This window comes from Narcine bancroftii, chromosome 5, assembly GCF_036971445.1.
Source record: "Narcine bancroftii isolate sNarBan1 chromosome 5, sNarBan1.hap1, whole genome shotgun sequence".
Lineage (NCBI taxonomy): Eukaryota > Metazoa > Chordata > Chondrichthyes > Torpediniformes > Narcinidae > Narcine > Narcine bancroftii.
Window position 1 is genome coordinate 39,437,480 of NC_091473.1, and position 19,883 is coordinate 39,457,362.

The 19,883-nt window shown below is 39.4% G+C and overlaps 1 protein-coding gene and 1 long non-coding RNA gene across 2 annotated transcripts in view; one reads left to right on the forward strand and one right to left on the reverse strand.

Moving 5' to 3' along the window:
* The first annotated feature begins 15,069 nt into the window (after window positions 1-15,069).
* On the forward strand, window positions 15,070-18,048 carry fezf2 (FEZ family zinc finger 2). The gene is made up of 5 exons (XM_069942334.1): window positions 15,070-15,212; window positions 15,471-16,329; window positions 16,471-16,605; window positions 16,968-17,100; window positions 17,792-18,048. The coding sequence occupies exons 2-5, from the start codon at window positions 15,520-15,522 to the stop codon at window positions 18,046-18,048; spliced, it is 1,335 nt and encodes a 444-aa protein (XP_069798435.1). The 5' UTR covers window positions 15,070-15,212; window positions 15,471-15,519.
* Window positions 18,049-18,492: 444 nt separating this feature from the next.
* LOC138763287 (uncharacterized) overlaps window positions 18,493-19,883 on the reverse strand; it is a 28,181-nt gene continuing 26,790 nt past the window's right edge. Inside the window, exon 2 of the long non-coding RNA XR_011357472.1 lies at window positions 18,493-19,012. This is a non-coding gene — a long non-coding RNA (uncharacterized lncRNA). The remainder of the gene's footprint in view (window positions 19,013-19,883) is intronic.

Below are 19,883 nucleotides of genomic sequence, written 5' to 3' on the forward strand. Positions count from 1 at the left end.
CTGACATCACTTCCGGAAGCTGGCTCACCCGTCGCCGGAAGTGGATGCTTCCTTGGGCACAGTGCGGGGAATTCAAATAATAATTATGGCACCATATGGACATCCCTTTATTCTGTAATGCTGTTGTAGCTGACAGAACAGGATTATGAAAATTGTTTTTTAAAAAAACTCATTATTTTAAACAAGCAAGCTACTTAAGATTTGTTTTTCAATGCCATAGAGGTCATTCAACAATAATTAAGACATAGAAAGGTGTTTAGAACATCTTCATTTCATAGCAGTGCATTTTCATGGGCTTTTCAATGCATATAAGTGTTGCAATTCAAATAATAGAACATCATATCTCTGAACCTCTTCTGTTTGCTTCAGCAGTTACTGCAAAAATGCTTGCTGTAGGGAACCATTGATATCATTTCTGGATTCCTCTATTTAACTGAGCAGATCCAAATGGCAGAAGTTGTTGTCAATTCTTCAGTGTAATGTCAGTTTTCTGTTAATCTTTCACATTCAATTAAAAACATGACACAGTAAGTACTTTTCTAGACATCCCAATGCACTTACAACCATTAAAGTACCTTTCATGATAGCCCAGGCTAACATATGGAAGAGATGAGGAGAGTTTCAGTTATGCACACACCAAGAACTCAGAAACAGCCAGATAACATCATTTAGCAATGTTGATATTTTAAAAAATTTGGCCAGGGGACTCTCCTCATCCAGCTTATACCTACAGTGAAAGTCTGGCAAGACATCTCCAATACTATATATATACATATATATATATATATATATATATATATATATATCACTGTACAAAGTAGAGGACCAGAGTACAAATTTGGAATGACAAGATCAAAGTATTGTTGTTGACTTTATTCAGGAGGCTGATGGCTGCAGGAAAGAAATTGTCTTTAAGTCTGTTGTTGGCAATTTCACACTCTTGAACCTTCTCCCTAATGGGGGAGGAGGGAGGACAGAGTGTGTCTAGGGTGGGATGGGTCCTTCAGAACATTAGCCATTCCTAGCTCACAGGAGGTGTAGATGGGGTTGGTGGAGAGGAGGAAGGTTCTGAGCTGCATTCACTATCTTCTACAATTTCTGCTAATCTTGGGCAGAGCAGATCCCATACCATGTGGTGGCATTTTCAGCAGGTACAGTTTCAATGCTAATCCTGTAGAAGTTGATGAGGTACCAGGAGGACATGCTGAATTTACTGAGTCTTCTTGGAGGCATTTGTGTGTGTTTTTTTAACCATTGTGCCAATGTGGTTGGTCCAGGTGAGGTAATTGGTATCATTTTTTTTCCAGGAACTTGAAGCTTTCTACTGTGTCCACTTCAGTGCCATTGATGAGGACGAGGGTTTGGGCTCCACCCCCTCTCCTGAAGGCTATGCTCAATGCATTTGCCTTACTGATGTTAAGAAAGTGATTGCAATACAAATCTTAATGTTCATATTTCTTGCAAGGTCTTATGTCTACAATTTTGTCACCCAGAGGCATGAATGGTGCCCACTGAACCTGAAGTCACTCTGTCCTTACTAATGGCTTGTACCATATAATTGATGTCAAGCAAATTGATCTATAGTTTCCTGTTTTCTCTTGCTCTCCTTTCCAGAAACAAACTTTGTTGTTTAAAGTGATTTATAAACTTTGTCAGGTTGGCACCCTGCAGTTCACTGACATGGATTAGTTTAATGTATATTTTAAATTATGGATATATTTTACATGAACAAACAGTTCAATTGGTCTAACAATAGCAAGCCAATATGGGAACAGATAGATCATGTAAAAACAATCATAAAATTTAAGGTAATTTTACAGCTGTTTCATTTCTGATATCAGTTCAGAATCAGAATTTATTGTCATGGACATGTCACGAATTTCATTGTCTGCAATAACATCACATTGCAGACATTTATATAAGCTCCCTTACAAAATAAATAAAAATAGTGCAAGGAAATGGAAAAGACAAGTAAGGTAGTATCTATGATTTATTGTTCATTCAGGAATCTGATAGCAGAGGGGAAAAAGCTGCCCTTGTGTCACAGAGTGCTCATCCTCAGACTCCTGTACCTCTTTCCTGAGTAAAGTGGGCATGGCCTGGGTGGAGGGATCCTTGAGGATAGAGGCGCCTAGTTTAAAGAACAGGTTTATTTGGGCATTTGATTTGAATGAACTAAAAAAAATGTAATAATTTTGGAAAATGTTGGTACTTAAGTTGCGCTTTGCAGACAAGGAGTGGATTACATTCACCTGGATTTTGAAGCCAACACCAAAGTGATTGTTATTACCACTGATCACTTATCTCACAATCTCTGTGGTGTGCATTTGAATGCTGCCAGCATTTGCTTTGGAAGTTCTCTGGTGACTAACAGCACTGAAATCATCAAGCTAGCTGAGTAGCATCATATTACAAACTTCTTGCAGAAAGCATGACATGAAGTGAAAACATAATGCCTCGCTAAACTTTAAATTCCTTAAACATTAAAAAAATTAACTTAATATTTTGTAATATTTACCTAAGTGAATTACCTGCTTGAATGACTACTGACCAATGGCACTCGCATCAACAGTGATGAAGTGTTTTGAGAGGCTGATGTGGAAGCATATAAGCTCCTATCTGAGCAGTGACATGGATCAGTTCCAATTTGCCTACCACAGCAATAGGTCTATGAGAGATGCCATCTCATTAGATCTACACAAAGCCCTGGAACGCATATATCAGGATGCTTTTTATCGATGACAGATCGGCATTCAACACCATTAAAGCTGATCAGCAAACTCCATCTCCTGGGCCTCAATACCCCACTGTGTAATTGGATCCTGAATTTCCTCACCTCCAGACCACAATCAGTGAGGAATGGTAAGTAAATCTCCTCCACAATCTCCATCACTATTGGAGCACCACAGGGATATACTCACTCGCTTTATACCTATGACTGTGTGGCTCGGTACAAAAATTACAAATTTTCAGATGATACCATGGTAGTGGGTTGTATAAAAAGGGGTGATGAGTTAGCACACCGGAGGGAGATTGAAAACTGGCATGAATGATGCACTAATAACAACTTCACACTCCATGGCACCAAAACCAAAGAGCTGATTGTGGAATTTCTGAAAAGAAATCCAGAGGTGTACAATCAAGTGATCATTGAGAGAATCAGAGGTGGAGAGGGTGAGCAGATTTAAATTCCTGGTAGTCACTCTCTTGGAGGACCTTTCCTGGACCCAACACACTAATGTCATTGTGAAAAAATCAGGTCAGCACCTCTACTTCCTCAGGAGTTTGCGGAGATTTGGTGTGACATTGGAAATCTTGTCAAACCTACAGATGTGTAGTGGAAAGTGTCTTGACTGGCTGCATCATGGCCTAGTAGGTGGGCAAAAGGTAATGGACACAGCCAGTAATATAACAGCCAAAATTCTCTCCACCATTGAGAAAGTCTACAGCAATCATCAAGGATCTGCACCACCCAGGACATGCTCTGTTTTCACTGCTGCCATCAGGAAAGAGGTCTAGGTGCCACAAGACTCCCACCACCAGGTTCAAGAACAGCTGCTACCCCTCCACCATCAGACTTGTCAACGACAAACTCAATCAGAGACTCATTTAAGAACTCTTAATTTGCACATTATTTATCATTGTATATTTATTTTATTTCTGTACTGCACTGTCAGTTTGTTTACATTTCTTGCTTTGATTACATTTCTCTCTTTTGTGTATGTATCTTTTCTTGAATACAGTTTTTTTTTTGCATTACCAATAAGTAGATATTCTGTCTGGCCCACAGGAGAAAGTATCTCAGCGTTGCATGTGAGGTCATGTTCTGTAGGTTCTCTAAAGATAATTCTGAACTTGGACTTTTGACTTTGAATTACAATCCACATTCAGAGAAGTAAGTTTTATTTGAAAAGATTTTGTTGAGCAGTATGCTTCCAATAACTCAGTTGTGTCTCTACAAAAGAGTGTAACAATTTCAAGATGTTTTTATAGCAGAATAGTGCATCGGTATTGGAATTTTTCAGCAATTCAATGAACTTATGTGATTATGTTGAAGAATACCGAAATCAGTGACCCTGAAAGGAATAGGGACTCACTAATCGAGAATTCTGGACTTTGGCATTTAACTACACCCTGCGCAAACTCCAGAGGTTGCTGCCAATTTTGTAGTGTAATAACAGCAAGCATTGATAACTGTATAAATGTCATCATTGCCATAAAGTTTTAGACATAGTATTTAAGCTACAACTAAATTTGCTGAATATTAACAACTCTGCACAATTATAAGTAGAACTACAAGTTTATTTTGTGCGAATGGAGCTAGAACTCAAAATAGTCACTCAATTGGGTACCTTGGAAAACTATCCCCTTGCCTTGGTGAGTACAGTACGGACACATTTCAAAATACTCAGCTCTTGTGTATTTACACTGCATTTACTCCTCCCAAACCAATGACCTCTATCATTGAAAAAGGCAAGAGCAGCAGGTGCACAAGAATGCCACCACATGCAGGCTGCTTTCCAAATTCACACAATATCCTGATTTAGAAATTAGGTCCTTTTTCATCACCTGCTGCTAAATACTGAAACTTCCTCCCCAAGGACATTTTGGAAACACTTTCACCAAGGGACTGCAGCCTTTAAATGAGGCAGTTCACCACTACTTTCTCAATTGTGGTAACAACAAAAACTGCTGGCCTCACCAGAGATGTGTCCAGATCCCAATGTTTGAAAACATGGTGGCCTAGGTTGTTGGACACCATAAGCGTTAAACACGCCACACCATCGTCTGAGACAGCACCTACATGCTTATTCTTTGCTAACTGCAAAATAGCAACAGCAAAGGCTCTGAGCAAGCTTCTCATTCACTGTAACAACAAAGGGATGTGTCTGGAGCAGAGCTTTGATAGCAAAATATTCAAATGGAATATTTTAAATAATCCCAAACAGAACTCTTCAAAAAATGTTGATATTTGCAAACATCATTCCAAAAGGGAGTAATTATGAGCTCCGAATTACTTTAGGGAACATATTAACTGTATAAATCAATTGCAGTTAAAATAGTTTAAGTAACTTTTTGAGATAATCAGGATTATTATCAAGACTAATATAACATCATGCCCAGGGCATGGCATTGTTCACAACTTAGTTGAAAGGATATCAATCCATTCAGAGGGTGTAAATCTTGTTAGCAGATCTAACAGAGTGTTCTGTTAATGAATGAGATTATCAGTCTTTAATGTATAGTTTATTAAATGTTTTTCCTGTAATTTATTTTATATCTTTTAGGTCAGGATATTTTTGGAATGGCCTATGTTTATTTATCATTCCTTCTTCCCCTTGGAAAAAAAAATGAGGAGTCATCTTCTCAAGCCTCTGCAGTTCAGGAGTGAAGGCATTCCCACAGGGCTGTTAAATAGGGAGTCACAAGACATTGACCTCATCCCAATGATGAATCAATTATTTTTTTTAATTTGAATTAGTGCGGTATTTGGAAGTGCATGGGTAGAGTGAAAATTGAATATATAGGCATTCAAATGCAATTTATATGTTACAAATTATGAAGGTAGATCGAGAAGCAATCAGAAGCTCACACCAAGACACAAGAGCAACTTGTCCGTGAACTACTCTTTGCAGACGATGCCGCTTTAGTTGCCCATTCAGAGCCAGCTCTTCAGCGCTTGACGTCCTGCTTTGCGGAAACCGCCAAAATGTTTGGCCTGGAAGTCAGCCTGAAGAAAACTGAGGTCCTCCATCAGCCAGCTCCCCACCATAACTACCAGCCCCCCCACATCTCCATCGGGCACACAAAACTCAAAACGGTCAACCAGTTTACCTATCTCGGCTGCAGCATTTCATCAGATGCAAGGATCGACAATGAGATAGACAACAGACTCGCCAAGGCAAATAGCGCCTTTGGAAGACTACACAAAAGAGTCTGGAAAAACAACCAACTGAAAAACCTCACAAAGATAAGCGTATACAGAGCCATTGTCATACCCACACTCCTGTTCGGCTCCGAATCATGGGTCCTCTACCGGCATCACCTACGGCTCCTAGAACGCTTCCACCAGCGTTGTCTCCGCTCCATCCTCAACATCCATTGGAGCGCTTTCATCCCTAACGTCGAAGTACTCGAGATGGCAGAGGTCGACAGCATCGAGTCCACGCTGCTGAAGATCCAGCTGCGCTGGATGGGTCTCATCTCCAGAATGGAGGACCATCGCCTTCCCAAGATCGTGTTATATGGCGAGCTCTCCACTGGCCACCGTGACAGAGGTGCACCAAAGAAAAGGTACAAGGACTGCCTAAAGAAATCTCTTGGTGCCTGCCACATTGACCACCGCCAGTGGGCTGATATCGCCTCAAACCATGCATCTTGGCACCTCACAGTTTGGCGGGCAGCAACCTCCTTTGAAGAAGACCGCAGAGCCCACCTCACTGACAAAAGGCAAAGGAGGAAAAACCCAACACCCAACCCCAACCAACCAATTTTCCCCTGCAGCCGCTGCAACCGTGTCTGCCTGTCCCGCATCGGACTTGTCAGCCACAAACGACCCTGCAGCTGACGTGGACTTTTACCCCCTCCATAAATCTTCGTCCGCGAAGCCAAGCCAAAGAAAAAAAAAAAGTTGCATATCCATGGGTATTCTATTATGCTCCTGAGGATTGTCTTTTACATTGTGAAAAGGATTTGAAGAGCTGTAAATGGGCTAAATACTGAAAAATATCCAGATCTTGTAACCATTCTCTTTGTTTCATTCATTTAATTGAGTTCCTGGTTAATGGTAATGGAAGAAAATGTAGTATCATTGAATGCTAGAAAGACGATGGCTCTCAAAAGAAATTCATCTTCAAGAAAGCGAAAAAGATCAGAGGGCTGTCATTTCCAAATTTCAGATTCTACTATTGGGTGGTCAATGTACGCAATTTGCTTCTTTTGTTAAAATGTGATAAATTAGTTGACCCCCCTTCTTGGGTGGAAATGGAATTGAATTTTTCTAAAAATACATCTATGTTGGCAGTCCTTGGGTCCTTTTTATCGTTATCTTTTTCTAAATTAGCAAGTAACCTGATAATGATAGGTTAAATGTATGGGCACAATTTATAATTTTTTTAAAAATTCATAAGTCCCTTTCACACTTGCATCCCAGTAAATCGGCTGTTCAGTGTCCCGGGATAGGAGTGGGGGTTTGGCCTTTCACCCTAGACCACTCCTAACTGGGACACTGAACGCTTTTACACTTGCAAGGGTTTATCCCCAGCATTTGGTCTGTTCTACTTTTAATAGGAAGAACCTGCAAAGCCCGTTTCACACTTGCCTGATCTCATCACTGGTGTCTGCAGATGCCAGGGATTGCCGACCTTGATACCTAATACAATCCCCGGCATCTGCAGATGATGTCATCTGATGCCGGCATTGAGCAGATTTTGCTTTCGTACTTGCCACGATTGGCGTTCGATTCCTGGAATCACTGGCAAGTGTGAAAGGGGCTATAGTTTCTCTCCTGCTGGTCCCATTACTGCTAACCATCCTTTTATACTTTCTTTATCAGATATTGGTTTTAGGAAGTGGTGTCAGCTGGGTATTAAAAATTTTAAAGATCCTTTTATTTGAGACAATTTTGCCTCTTTGAACAATTGAGGGTAAAATTTAAATTACCTGATAATCATTTTTTCAGCTATCTACCAGTTAGACATTTTGTTCAGACTGAACTTTCTGATTTTCCACTGATTTCTGAAACAAACATTCTTGATTTATTTATAGTAATTTGATGGATTTGATAATAGCTTCACAAGTTAAGAATATGAGTGATTGGGAGCATGATTTGTGTTTGTCACTCACAGACGAGGATTGGGGCATTGCTTTAAATTTGATGAATGAACTCTCCTTCTGTGCGCAACATTTGTTTGTTGCAATTCAAAGTGGTATTGATTCATTCTGTGACAAATGTAAAATTTTCAAAGTTTCATTGATACATATGTTTTAGATATGCCCAAGTTTGGAAGATTTTTGGAAAAATTATTTTCCAACTTTATCAGTTATTTTTTTTTGGGGTCAAATTAGAACCATGTCCCTTAATTTCTCTATTTGATTTTTCTCAAGAAGAGGATAGAGTGTTGACTTCATTGATAGCTAGATGGGCGATTTTGATGAAATGGAAAGACAGTACTCCACCTACTCATACTCAATGGTTACAGGCCATGTCTTTTCTAAGTTCAGAAAAAAATAGATACAATGCTAAAGATGTAAAGGTGAATTTTTACAAGATGTGGGGCCTGTTCATGGAATATTACCATAATTTAACGAATTAGGGTGTTTCGATGCTCCTGAACAGTGCTGTCTGGCTTCCAAATGTTGTCCTTAATTTCCTAACTATTTTAGATATACAAGTAAACCTTGTTTAGAGGGAGGGGCTTGATTAATAGGGGCCTTTTTTCTTTCTTTTGTTCTCTTTTTTCATATTTTGTAAAAGGGGTTTGATTGAGAATAATACACACAATTATTTAAGTATTATTTGAGAAGTATATATACATAGTCTTTTCTTATCATCCAATCTATGCATTGGATCAACTTGTGTGTATTTTTTCTCTATTAAACTCAATAAAGATATTTTAAAAAGAAAAGGAAGATGATGGCTCTCAAACTGAAAATGCTCAAATTTGTCTGATGTGTATGTCACTTGCCATTCACCATCTCAAACCTCAATAAAGATCTTCTACTTAGCATAAATGTGGTAGCACAGGCTATCAACCATTTAAAGCTGATATTGCATTATTTAATTCATATAATTATTTAGGAATTTTGTCTGCTTAAAGGGGATAGAAATGGTAATTGACACATGACAAATTAATTTTTATTGAATTAAAATTAAAAGTTGATTTTGTGAAATGATTGTGGATCTTTTTGCACATTATTATTGCATTCACAGTGAGCAAAATCATCTTCTGGTAATAAAATGCAGCAAAACCTCCAAATACACTGTAGCTTCCATCCTAGTATAAAATGCATTCATAAAGGTTTGTATAATATACAGTTCAGAGTGTGAAGATTAATACACGTTGACAAATGGCTGGTTCCCAAGGATGGGTTAACATTTAACTTGTTTCTGATTTTTAACCTACCTTTAGGTAGTGCGTCTGAGAACATAATGCTCACGACAAAGAATACTTTGAGATGGGCTAAATCACCAGATATGGATGATTATATCCAAACCTCTTCATAGTCTCACTCTATCTCACTAAAATCCCAGGTTTCATCACACTGCCTATAAACTATTCATTAAATGTTTCAGCCAAGATTGGGTCTGAACTCTCCAAAGGCAAAGTGTTTGAGAAATGAGAAGAGATAATTGTATTAAATTTTGCTATGTTTGCTCGCATGCTTACCTACAGAGTAACAGCATATTTTAATTCAAAAACAATATACTATCCCTAACCCAAAAATCAGTGCTATGAAATCACACGTGATATTGACACAAATGGACTTAATGTTCAAACTACATTTTGCTTTCTTGGTTTTGAAGTAAATGTAGTTTTATTCTGAATCTAGGAGTCAGTGTATTGTTTTTAGGTCAGAATCATATACCATGTTAATTATACCCAGACCATTTTCACCTTTAGGCAATTTAATTTTTAAAATGGCAAGCACCTGTTGAGATATAATCTCATGATAGCACACTTATAGCTTTGCTGTGAAACTCAAATAATCATCATTTTTCACGTCAGTCCTCCAGTCTTCGATCCTGTTAGTACCAACACTTTAATTAGACAACCCTCTAAATCAGATCAGATTTCAGGACGAGAATAGAATCGCCAGTATCTCCCCTGCGCTCAGTCTTTTGTGCTACTTTACTGATGTACTTGCATGAAACACCTCTTGGGATGATGGTAATGGAGAAGTTTGCTGTCGACATTACTCCTTGCTGCAGAAAGGCACCGGAATTATATCATGAATCTTGTACATTCTGTCATTCGACCTCATTTATTTCTCGAAACCCTCTGTTACTTGATGACACTTTTTGGTGCAAGTCGCTGATGGGCACCTGGAATTCACTCTCGGCCTCGCTATTAAATTGGCGAAAGGGAACTCCCTAAACCTAGAGACCGAGAGCGGAATATGCATCAGACCAGTGGCGCCCGAACAAGTTGCTTCTTCCACACGGATGCATGGAATAAAGTTACATCTTCCCATAGTTTTACACAAATTAGGGAATAAAATTGAATTTTTGGAAGAATAGGTTACCATAATGCGGGAATTGAATAGTGTGCACTGCGCTTTTGTAAATTGAATTGTCACAATACAATTTTCGTGGCAATCAACTTTTTTTTAAGATTATACATTAGAATACTGTAATGAATACTTTTAATGCATTTCGTGAATAGTCCCAAATCTGGAGTCCAAGATGTGTATGTACTCAATTCTAAAACGATCCATCTCTGAACATTTTTAATAAAGTTTCAAATTCATTGAACTTAAAACATAACCTGTTTGATAATGTTCTCTGTACTGTACAGGAAAGGCGGAACTCTCTTTCTTAAAAGAATGGGTACAGTAATTCTACATACAAATGGTGGAGAGCCCTCGAGATCACCGAGCTTGTGGTCGTAAATTCTATTCATTATTCGAATAATCGATTTAAATATGTTTCACTCCACTTCCCTGCAGAGTTACGAGCTGCAGTGTTCAGTGTGGTGCAGCAATTCTCCTGTCCTGAAAGCGGCGCGGCAGATCACAAGTGAAGCCAAAAAGATTAGGGGAGGTGTCCCTCTGTCCCCACTGACCATCAGACTGATGCTCATGGAAGGGGCTCACCCCCCCCCCCCCCAATCAGCAGATCCCCCTGCAGATAGTTTAATTGAAAAGACCTTCTATCCATTGACTCTATTTGTAATCTGGTGATTACAAATTCTTCAACTTTTAATCATTGAAAAAGGAACAAAACACCAAAACGTTAATATTTCTTTAACACTCCACATCCTGAACCACTGCTAATCATTTCTATATGTCTTTAAGACGTATTGGTTAGCCATCCCGTTTAAACACGGTTCTACCAGCAGACGGACTGAAATCAAAAGTGGATTCTGAGTACATCAAAGCAAAATACGACGAATGTCAACAACTGCCCCCTTTAAGTTATATTAAGGGTAGTAACCACCTGCCAAATCTTAACGCCTGATTCTCTACTTTTCTTTCAGATTACCGGCATTTCAGTGGTTTAGGTTTTGATTTAAATGCTGTTCACTAACCCGACTGGATGGGCGACAATGCGCAGAACGGCACTTTTAAACCCGAAGTGTTTCGACCAAGTATCGTTTTGCATTTTTCAGACGATGTATCGGCCACTAATTCATTTAGGAGTTTAACCACACACATCAGTTCTTTCTCAACTAACCCTTTAACTCCATTGTCGGCGACCTTGTCAGGTTTCATTTCGGAAAGTGTGTTTATGGGCAGGGAAGTAGTTAGACAGTTCATAATTGGGCAGGTTCAACAACTGCAATCCGAAACGAGAATTATAAAAATTCAAGGAGGCGCGAAGTAATGGAGACTCCGTGTGAGCGGAATCTGGTGCTTTGGTGGCAGAAATCTCACCTGTTGCTCCCCACACTCTATCGTATGTTCACCAAGATGTAATAGAATGCGTCAAACTTGGAAGCTGCCAGGTTACAAAAAAAAACAGGAAACTTCCAGCCAACGGCGCAAAGTAAGCGCAAGGTAGGAAAAAAAGCGAAATAGATCGATTGCTGTTTGTTTGTTTGTTTTGAATGTGCTGAGATAGGTGAAGGCAGACGTGAGATTTCCACGAATCGGTGAATTTACCCTGTTGGGGCACGAACAACTTGCATTCATCGGAAAAAAAAATAGAATCAGTTAAATGAGAGTGGCGTTAACAAATATTTTGAAGGTGACATTATTACATGTAAATTGTACATGGCAATAAACTCCTTAACAGTATTTTATTTTATACTGATTATCATCGAGTGAGGTTAATTTCTCACCGCAGATTGTTATGCTTTATTGCCAGCCGGATGGCAGAAATTATTGACAAAGACTGTGGAAGGAAAAGGTCGCGAAATCCCGTGTTTCTCTGAACTAAATTGACACTGTGACTTTAATCATCTTGCGGGTAGCAATAGGGGCGTCTATTCCTTAACGATCAAATATTGCTGATGTAGAAAAATAATGCTTTCATTCTGTGGACCTTGTTAACTTACTTTTCAGATAATTTGTGCTAAAAAAAAATGAGCTGATTGTCCTAAATTTGAATTGTAACACACCATCCACTTGATTGAAATAGTTTTGTCGAGGGCGGAAACAAGCGCGCTTTCAGTAATGGTAAGTATTGAATTTACCTAATTAGCAGACGTGCTAAAGTGTCCGTGTCCTCCTGAAAGTACATTATCCACGTGATCCGAACCTTACTCGATCAAACTGGAACTGAGATTAATTATCCTACCACTGAAAGGGAGTGAGGAATGAATGTCATGTTGCTCGCCATCGTAGTTTCTACGATCCTGGAGCCCACTAAACATGTCCCGGGTCCGAATGCTTTCCCGCCCCTTTCTAAATATTTCCATTACCCTATGTGCTTGGAAGCAAAATATGTTTGCTCCGTATTTAAGGGCCGGTTTTGCTTCAGAGAAAGTCAGAAGACCCTGTCTTCAATTCATAGTTTGTAGATCTAATTTAAGGTAATGCTGAGGTTTTTTTTTCTCTCGCTGATGAGACATTGGTCGAAAATGTAAATTGAAATTGGAACATCCACATCTATCCCTTAGCAGAAGGCATTTTGTGGCGAAGCAATTGTTTACATAAAAGCAGCGATCACACTTCATTAACTGTGACCCGCTTCAGGGTAAGTTGGGATGATGAAAGTCGCTACATAAATGTAAATCCTTTACAATCAAATAATTGCAATTCCAGATATGAGCCATTACATTTGTTGCAAGTTATTAAAAAAACCAAACGATGGCACTTGTTAATCAACATCGCATGGCTTTAAAATAATATTTTGTTCGAGAATCATTGTTCCTTTCCTTCACAAATAACCTGCCAATTTGAAACCCCATTTACAAATAAAAAGAAGAATAGTGTGCTGACTCGTCAGTTTAAAAGAAAAATACATCTGCGTAATCAGATGGGAGAGTTTTCTCGCAGACCGTTTAGAGATGAATGCAAAATAGAAATCAAGGATATGGTCGCTTTACTGACCACGGTTAGTTCGAGGAGTCGTGCAGTCCTTCTGCACCCTTTTACGGCTGTTCGCCAGGACCAGTCTAATGCTCTTCAGGAATTTACAATTCTAATACAGAACAAACAACCCGCCCCTTAAATTAGAGCAACAGAAAGAGAAAAAAGGTCAGACTGCGTTACTGATTAAATATTAACCCTTCAAGTGCCGCTGCAACATTTCTTCAAGTGCACCTAGTTTTATTACATTTGAATGCAGCGTTCGTTAATCCTAGAAACTGTTCTTGCCATTCAATTTAATTGGTTCATTTTTTTTAAAGTTATCTTTCATATTATAGTAATAAAGTCGCCGACACCTAATCTGTATTTATTTCTTGTTCTCATACGAAGTAAAATAAGTAATTCAACAACTGTATCTTTATCTTTGCAATGCTGAGTTTCTCCAGCACTGTATTTTTACTACAATCACTCCGTCTACAGACTTCACTTAATTCAATACTTCTATCCACAACTCTGCTCCTTCGGGATTCGCATCTACTTCTAATTATTGCAGCCGTGTGTTTACCCAATGATTAACAAGGAAAGAAATATAGACCAATATCTATCGCACTTTAAAACGCTCAATTACCATCCTGCTGCACCTCAAATTGATACGAATTAAAGTCACACACACTAAATTTCGGAATATAATACATTTTCTAACTTTCAGCATTTAAAAAAAATTAGAACAATCAAGCCCAAGTACAAACGCGAAGATTGTTCATGAAGCTCTTTTCATGATCTCTTTTGATGCCGTCTGGTTATTTAGCCCGTTTCGGTCTAGTCTAAATCAATTCTGCGTTAATAATTTGTTGTGCTTCTCAGGTGAAATCGTCTGCAAACAGGAGAATTAAAACAGTCCCAAATGAACAGGCACTTCGCTATTGTAAAAAGAACATAGAACTTTTGGAAGCAAATTCCAGAAACTTTCTAAAAGGACTTGTTAAAAACGAGTCTTTTCATTGCTCGCTTTTACCTCTGGTCAGGCGCAGTCCTTTTTCTTCGGTTCTTAATCCGCATCGTAACGCGTTTTTTTTTAAAAAAAAACAGAAAAAAAGGAACACAAAACCGGGTTCCACGCGGTGCTTTAGTGGATAAAATTGAAAGAGCCGCTTGACAAGAGCACAACAGTATGAATCGCTTTGGAAAATTGGCTGTTCTGAATATGTGAAGGAGGAAAACGTTTAATCAGGTCCTGGGGAGACTGAGATTGCAACCTCCTTTTGCCACAGGTGGAATATGGACTTTTCATTTCCTTGACTATGCACATAATGAACATCGAATCGAAAAGAAATGCATCTTTATAATTTCTTCCAATATATGTTTGCTTAGATGTTTGCGTGCAAGCAAGAACATTGGGAGATTTCTACTCCATGATTTGCCATTTAATATCCATGCAGTCGATGTATGAAAAATAAACACCGTTGTGTGTTTACGGGTTTTTTCCCCCCCATTTTCACTGGAGGATCATCCAATTGTTTTGCGAGCGCGTAAGTTACTTGTCTTTTCGTTGTTCATAAGAAACACTTAATGTATTACCCGGATTTAGGTTAACGAGACTGAATTGTTGTAAATGGCCCTTTCTTTCTTTAAGATGATGTCAATAATTAATAGAGGCTGCATTACAATGTGTATCTATTTAAACGCAGCGCAGAAGCAAACAGATTTAAGCGATAGATTAAAGCACATTAAATGCACAATTATTTTTTTTCATACCCCCACAGCCTCTTCGCCCACGAGCATTGTGGGTGCTAGTGGGAGATTGGAATGGGCTGATGCTATTTGGATGTCACCTTGCTAAGTGACTTCATGTGATGTCAGCTAAATGCAACAGACAGTGATCTCACATTGATGAGGATGTGTGCGATCAAAATGTGACAGTATAGCCACACGCAGTCCTTGGATAATCTTCTCCTCTCTCGCTAATAAATGTAGAACCCGTTAAGAATAGACGGTGGCGTCTGGCACATCACTCTTCAGTAAGTTAGTATTCGAAATTTTCAGTATCCAAGTGGTAGTTTGTGCATAAAGCATCGCGTTGAAAATCTGTGAGCAAAGATATTCGCTGTCCGAGTAATTCAGTTTTTTTTTGTGTGTGTGTACAGCTTAATGAGCATTAATCTGGTGCCCCTCGGTGCTATTGTTCATAGGGATGTCGATTTGAATGTAAATGGGTGACATGCCAAACGCAAGGTGCTTATTAAATTGATGTGTGTCTTGGCTTTTCTGGAATGCAGGGGAGATCAGAGCGGCTGTAGTCAGCGGCTGCTCACACCAAGTCCTGGGATGGCGAGCTCTGGTCACTTGGAGACAGTAGTATCCTGTCCTAGGCAGACGGCAAGGAATGGAACGTCCGCCACTACCTGCAATGGAGCTACCCCAAAGGCATTGGCCTTTTCAATCGAAAGAATCATGGCTAAGAACTCCGAACCAAGGAGCCTTACTGAACAAAGGCAAAGCTTGGAGAAAGCAGAAGCCAAAAAGGTCGGAAAACTGTGCTCTCCTGTCCCGTGTATGCTTCCTATCCAACCATTTCCTTATGATTTACCAGCTAAAGCTCTCTTGAATTATTCGGAGGTATGGAAGTCTAACCTGAGGGGTTCACTCTGTACTTCTGCGGCTATGTGTAAATCTAACTGTGGGATGTGCTACAAAACTGATTTAACCCTAGGCCCTTCAGTGATGACTGCCAACAGACTGATCAAACCCCAAGTCATCAACCAAACGGTCGCAATGCCTGCGAACGGCTCCCTTTATTATTTCAACTACTTGGACACGACCTACCACCCTTCGGAGTTGCTGCATAGCCACCACATTTTCCCGACTCACATTCTCGGTTCTCAGCCCCCGGCCACACTTTCTGCTCACCAGAAACTACTTTTGTTGGAAAATGCTAAATTTGCCAGCCTGGCTGCGGAGAAATATCCAAGTCCACAATTTCCTCACAAAGAACGCATCCCGGGACAGTTGGACCAAGTGATCAAAGAAAGCAGTAGCTTTCCCGTCGAAAAGAACGTTATTAAGACCCATCAGAAGTTGAGCAATACCTCCAGCGATGGCAAACCCAAAAACTTTACCTGTGAAGTTTGTGGCAAGGTACCATGATGATTAAAACACTAGCGCGTGGTCATTGCTAACAGATACTCGTGAGAGCGAAAAATGTGCTCCATCGACATCCACCGCGAGGCTGGAAAAATAAATGATGTTTACCTATCTTCTTTTTGCGTCCCTTTCCAGGTTTTTAATGCACATTATAACCTAACACGGCATATGCCCGTACACACCGGGGCCAGACCGTTTGTCTGCAAGGTGTGTGGGAAAGGATTTCGGCAGGCCAGTACCCTGTGCAGGCATAAAATAATCCACACACAGGTACGTGCTCACGTCTTCTCTCGTTATCCAGCAATTTTCAACGGCAAACCATTTATTCCTTAGTATCGTTGCCCAGCACGTAGTTTCAGTGAACGAGGAATGCAATCTACACGAACGGTATTTAAACAATCTACGCATTCCTATTTAAATATCATAATTTGCCATATCATTGTTTAACTTATGTTTTGAGTTGCTACCTCTTTGTAATATAACAGATTTTAAATGTGCTGTTTCAGTCTTCGGATTTTCGCATGCCGTGTGCTTTTGTTAAATGCTTTCCATAGTTCCAGTTTAATTCATTTCTCCCCAACCACGATTCGCCGAGCATCGGTAATCAAATGATTACTGTGATTTGTTCTCAGGAGAAACCTCACAAATGCAATCAGTGCGGAAAAGCTTTTAACCGAAGCTCCACTCTAAACACTCACATTCGGATCCATGCTGGCTATAAACCCTTTGTTTGCGAATTCTGTGGGAAAGGATTTCACCAAAAAGGTACTTTTCAAAGTAGCGTCGACTTTAATTTGAATTAATCCTCACGCGATTAGGTGTCCATTTGGCTCCGTGAATTTAACCCTTCAATTGCTAATAGCTTCCAAAATGTCCTGTTATTTTCACTGGTGATAACTTCAGGTCCACGGTTCTTTTTACCACTCCCCTTTTGCACAATGCAACAACGATAGAATAATTTATCCCGATAAGTTACTAATACACAGAAAATGTAATTAGGTTGTCGACAGAGCTTATGTATCCCACAGTTCAGAACTAAAACCATCGGAAGTGACAATGTCCTTAAAGAAACTATGTTTCGTAATGTTTCCGAGTCGAGCTGACTCTTTGAATTCAACATATTTCAAATCAGACGTGTAGTTTTGAACTAAGGTTCTAAAAGTACGGTTCCTGAATTTGGGTTGTGGGTCAGAAGTTTGACCTCTACCTCATTGCTAATCTGACAGTTTTCTGCAGACTTTATTTGATTGAGATCAAGTTTGACAACTTCTTGACTCCCATGCGCGCACAGCAACGCAAGACTGTTTAATGAAGCTTTGCTTCTTCTTTACATAGAAATTTCCCATCTGAAATTTACTTAATTGTGAACTCTTGACCTGGAGGTTCGGAGGGAGGAAGGGTGGGATGGGGGCGGAGAGGGGGTAACTCTCACTAACTTCTATTTACTTTTCGCTAGGAAACTACAAGAACCATAAATTGACACATAGTGGAGAAAAACAGTTTAAATGTAATATCTGCAACAAAGCCTTTCATCAGGTCTATAATTTGACATTTCACATGCATACTCACAATGATAAAAAGCCCTTCACTTGCGGCACTTGTGGGAAAGGATTCTGTAGGAACTTTGACTTGAAGAAGCATATAAGAAAACTGCACGACGGTAACTCAACCACACCTTCTGTGAATGAACGTTCAAGAGTGGGGATAAGTTAATCTCACAGTCTTCGATGCGGTTTTTGTTTTGGGGACAATCATTTCTGTATATTGCATTTTGATTACCGTCTCTTTGAAAATTTTCGATGCACTGCAATGCTCTTTACTTCAGACACTGGTGATGCAACAGTGGACAATTCATAAGACACGTTTCACTCTTGAATTCAAAGGTTTAAACGGCTTGAATTTGTTTAAAAGAATGAACATCGCCACCACGTCCCGGCGAGATAATTTTCCAGGACTGTTGTGAATGAATAGTTATGTAAATATTCATGTTAATTATATGTGTTATATCACATTATTTTTTTTTCTGTATTGTAGCATTTTATATCTGAAACACGGTGGACTGGTAAACACGACATTTCGAAGTATTTGTTAGGACGTTGCTTTGTTTGCATATATGGAAATTTAAATTATGTTGTAAAAATGAACGCAAAATAAAAGTACAGTTTTCAAGTTGCGTTTATTTGAACTGCAGACTTTTGCAGGTAAGAACAATGGGAGATTTACTTGTTCAGTACATTGCATCGGGCCAAAATTTGATCCGACACATTTAATAATAAAATATTCAACGTTTAATATTATCCTTCTTAAGTTCAACAATTCCCACAAAGCAGAGGGTATTCGGAAACGACATGGCCTGTTTCCGCTCCGTAAATGGTTATATGGTTTGCGCTGAGCAGAGCACAGTTGAACAATTTCAAGATATCTTTTGCTTCCTTGCTTCTGCTCGCAATACAAAAGTGCCACCGAGTCGTGTTTGTGCCAGGAAAGCAGAAGCTGTTATCACGTCTCAACGCATAGCAGATGGTCGAATTCAACGATTCTTACATGAAGATAGGTCAGTGGATTTCTTCCCAGCATTTGAGCTTCTCTGGGCACTATTGCACTATTCAAGTAAATGTCGCCCGATATCCTTCGTCGCATCAGCAGCTTATAAAGTTTACTTTGATTAGAGTATAATCTGCAAATATTAACCAAAATTAGAATTTCAGTTATACATTTGATAATTTAAACAAAACGTCGAGCCCATCGCATGGGGGGGGGGGGGGGGGGTGGGGTGGAATCTGTACCTTTCCCAAAGAACAGCATTGGTAATCAATCGATGAGCGAAAAGTTCAATTAACATGGCAGAATAGGTTTTGATTTATTTATTTAAGCATTGGAAGTGGAAACGACCCAACTCTGTGCTATGTTTTTCAGAAAGTTCAGTTGCATCAGCTATCAGGTCTAGATCGTGGTTTTTAAGGACAAGGGGGTATGGTTAAAGCCGCTCACGGGAGGCGAATGTTGGAGGCAACTGATTGGCAACTTGCAAAGGAAACCATTTACGGCGATCGCACTTTTAAAAGTGGAAATAAAAATCAAGTTTCTTTTGATTTGTGTATCATCGAACACATAATAGACTTATCATAACAGGATATAGAGAATTACATCTAATATTGCTTACTCCACATGATTGGTTTTTTTTTATTACCCAGTGATACTTTGTCCATTCGACCTGCGGTCCGCAACAAATTACGATCTTGAACGGAATATAAGAATGAAATGCTCCTAGACGTGGCCCACAGAAAACGACGAAACCATAAGCAGAAACACTAACAGTAATTATTCAAGCTCTCTGAGGAGAAGACATTTCCATATTAGCCAATTTGATGTAACAGTGGATAATAAAGTACTTAGGGTTTTCAAAATCTAATTTCCCCATGTCTCGCTGCTTAATACGAGATCATTTATTCTCCCCACGCCTAGACGAACAATATTATTACAGTGTACCAACAAAATTCTGATTTCAGCTCAGCTGCGTGCTGCTCACTCCATGTTTCTCAGTGAAA

Excerpts from the sequence above, each read along its gene's own strand:
- fezf2 (XM_069942334.1), top strand. The coding sequence starts at position 15,520 with ATGGCGAGCTCTGGTCACTTGGAGACAGTAGTATCCTGTCCTAGGCAG. Across the intron at positions 16,330-16,470 it reads CCTGTGAAGTTTGTGGCAAG|GTTTTTAATGCACATTATAA; the intron begins GTACCATGATGA and ends GTCCCTTTCCAG. Across the intron at positions 17,101-17,791 it reads GAAAGGATTTCACCAAAAAG|GAAACTACAAGAACCATAAA; the intron begins GTACTTTTCAAA and ends ACTTTTCGCTAG.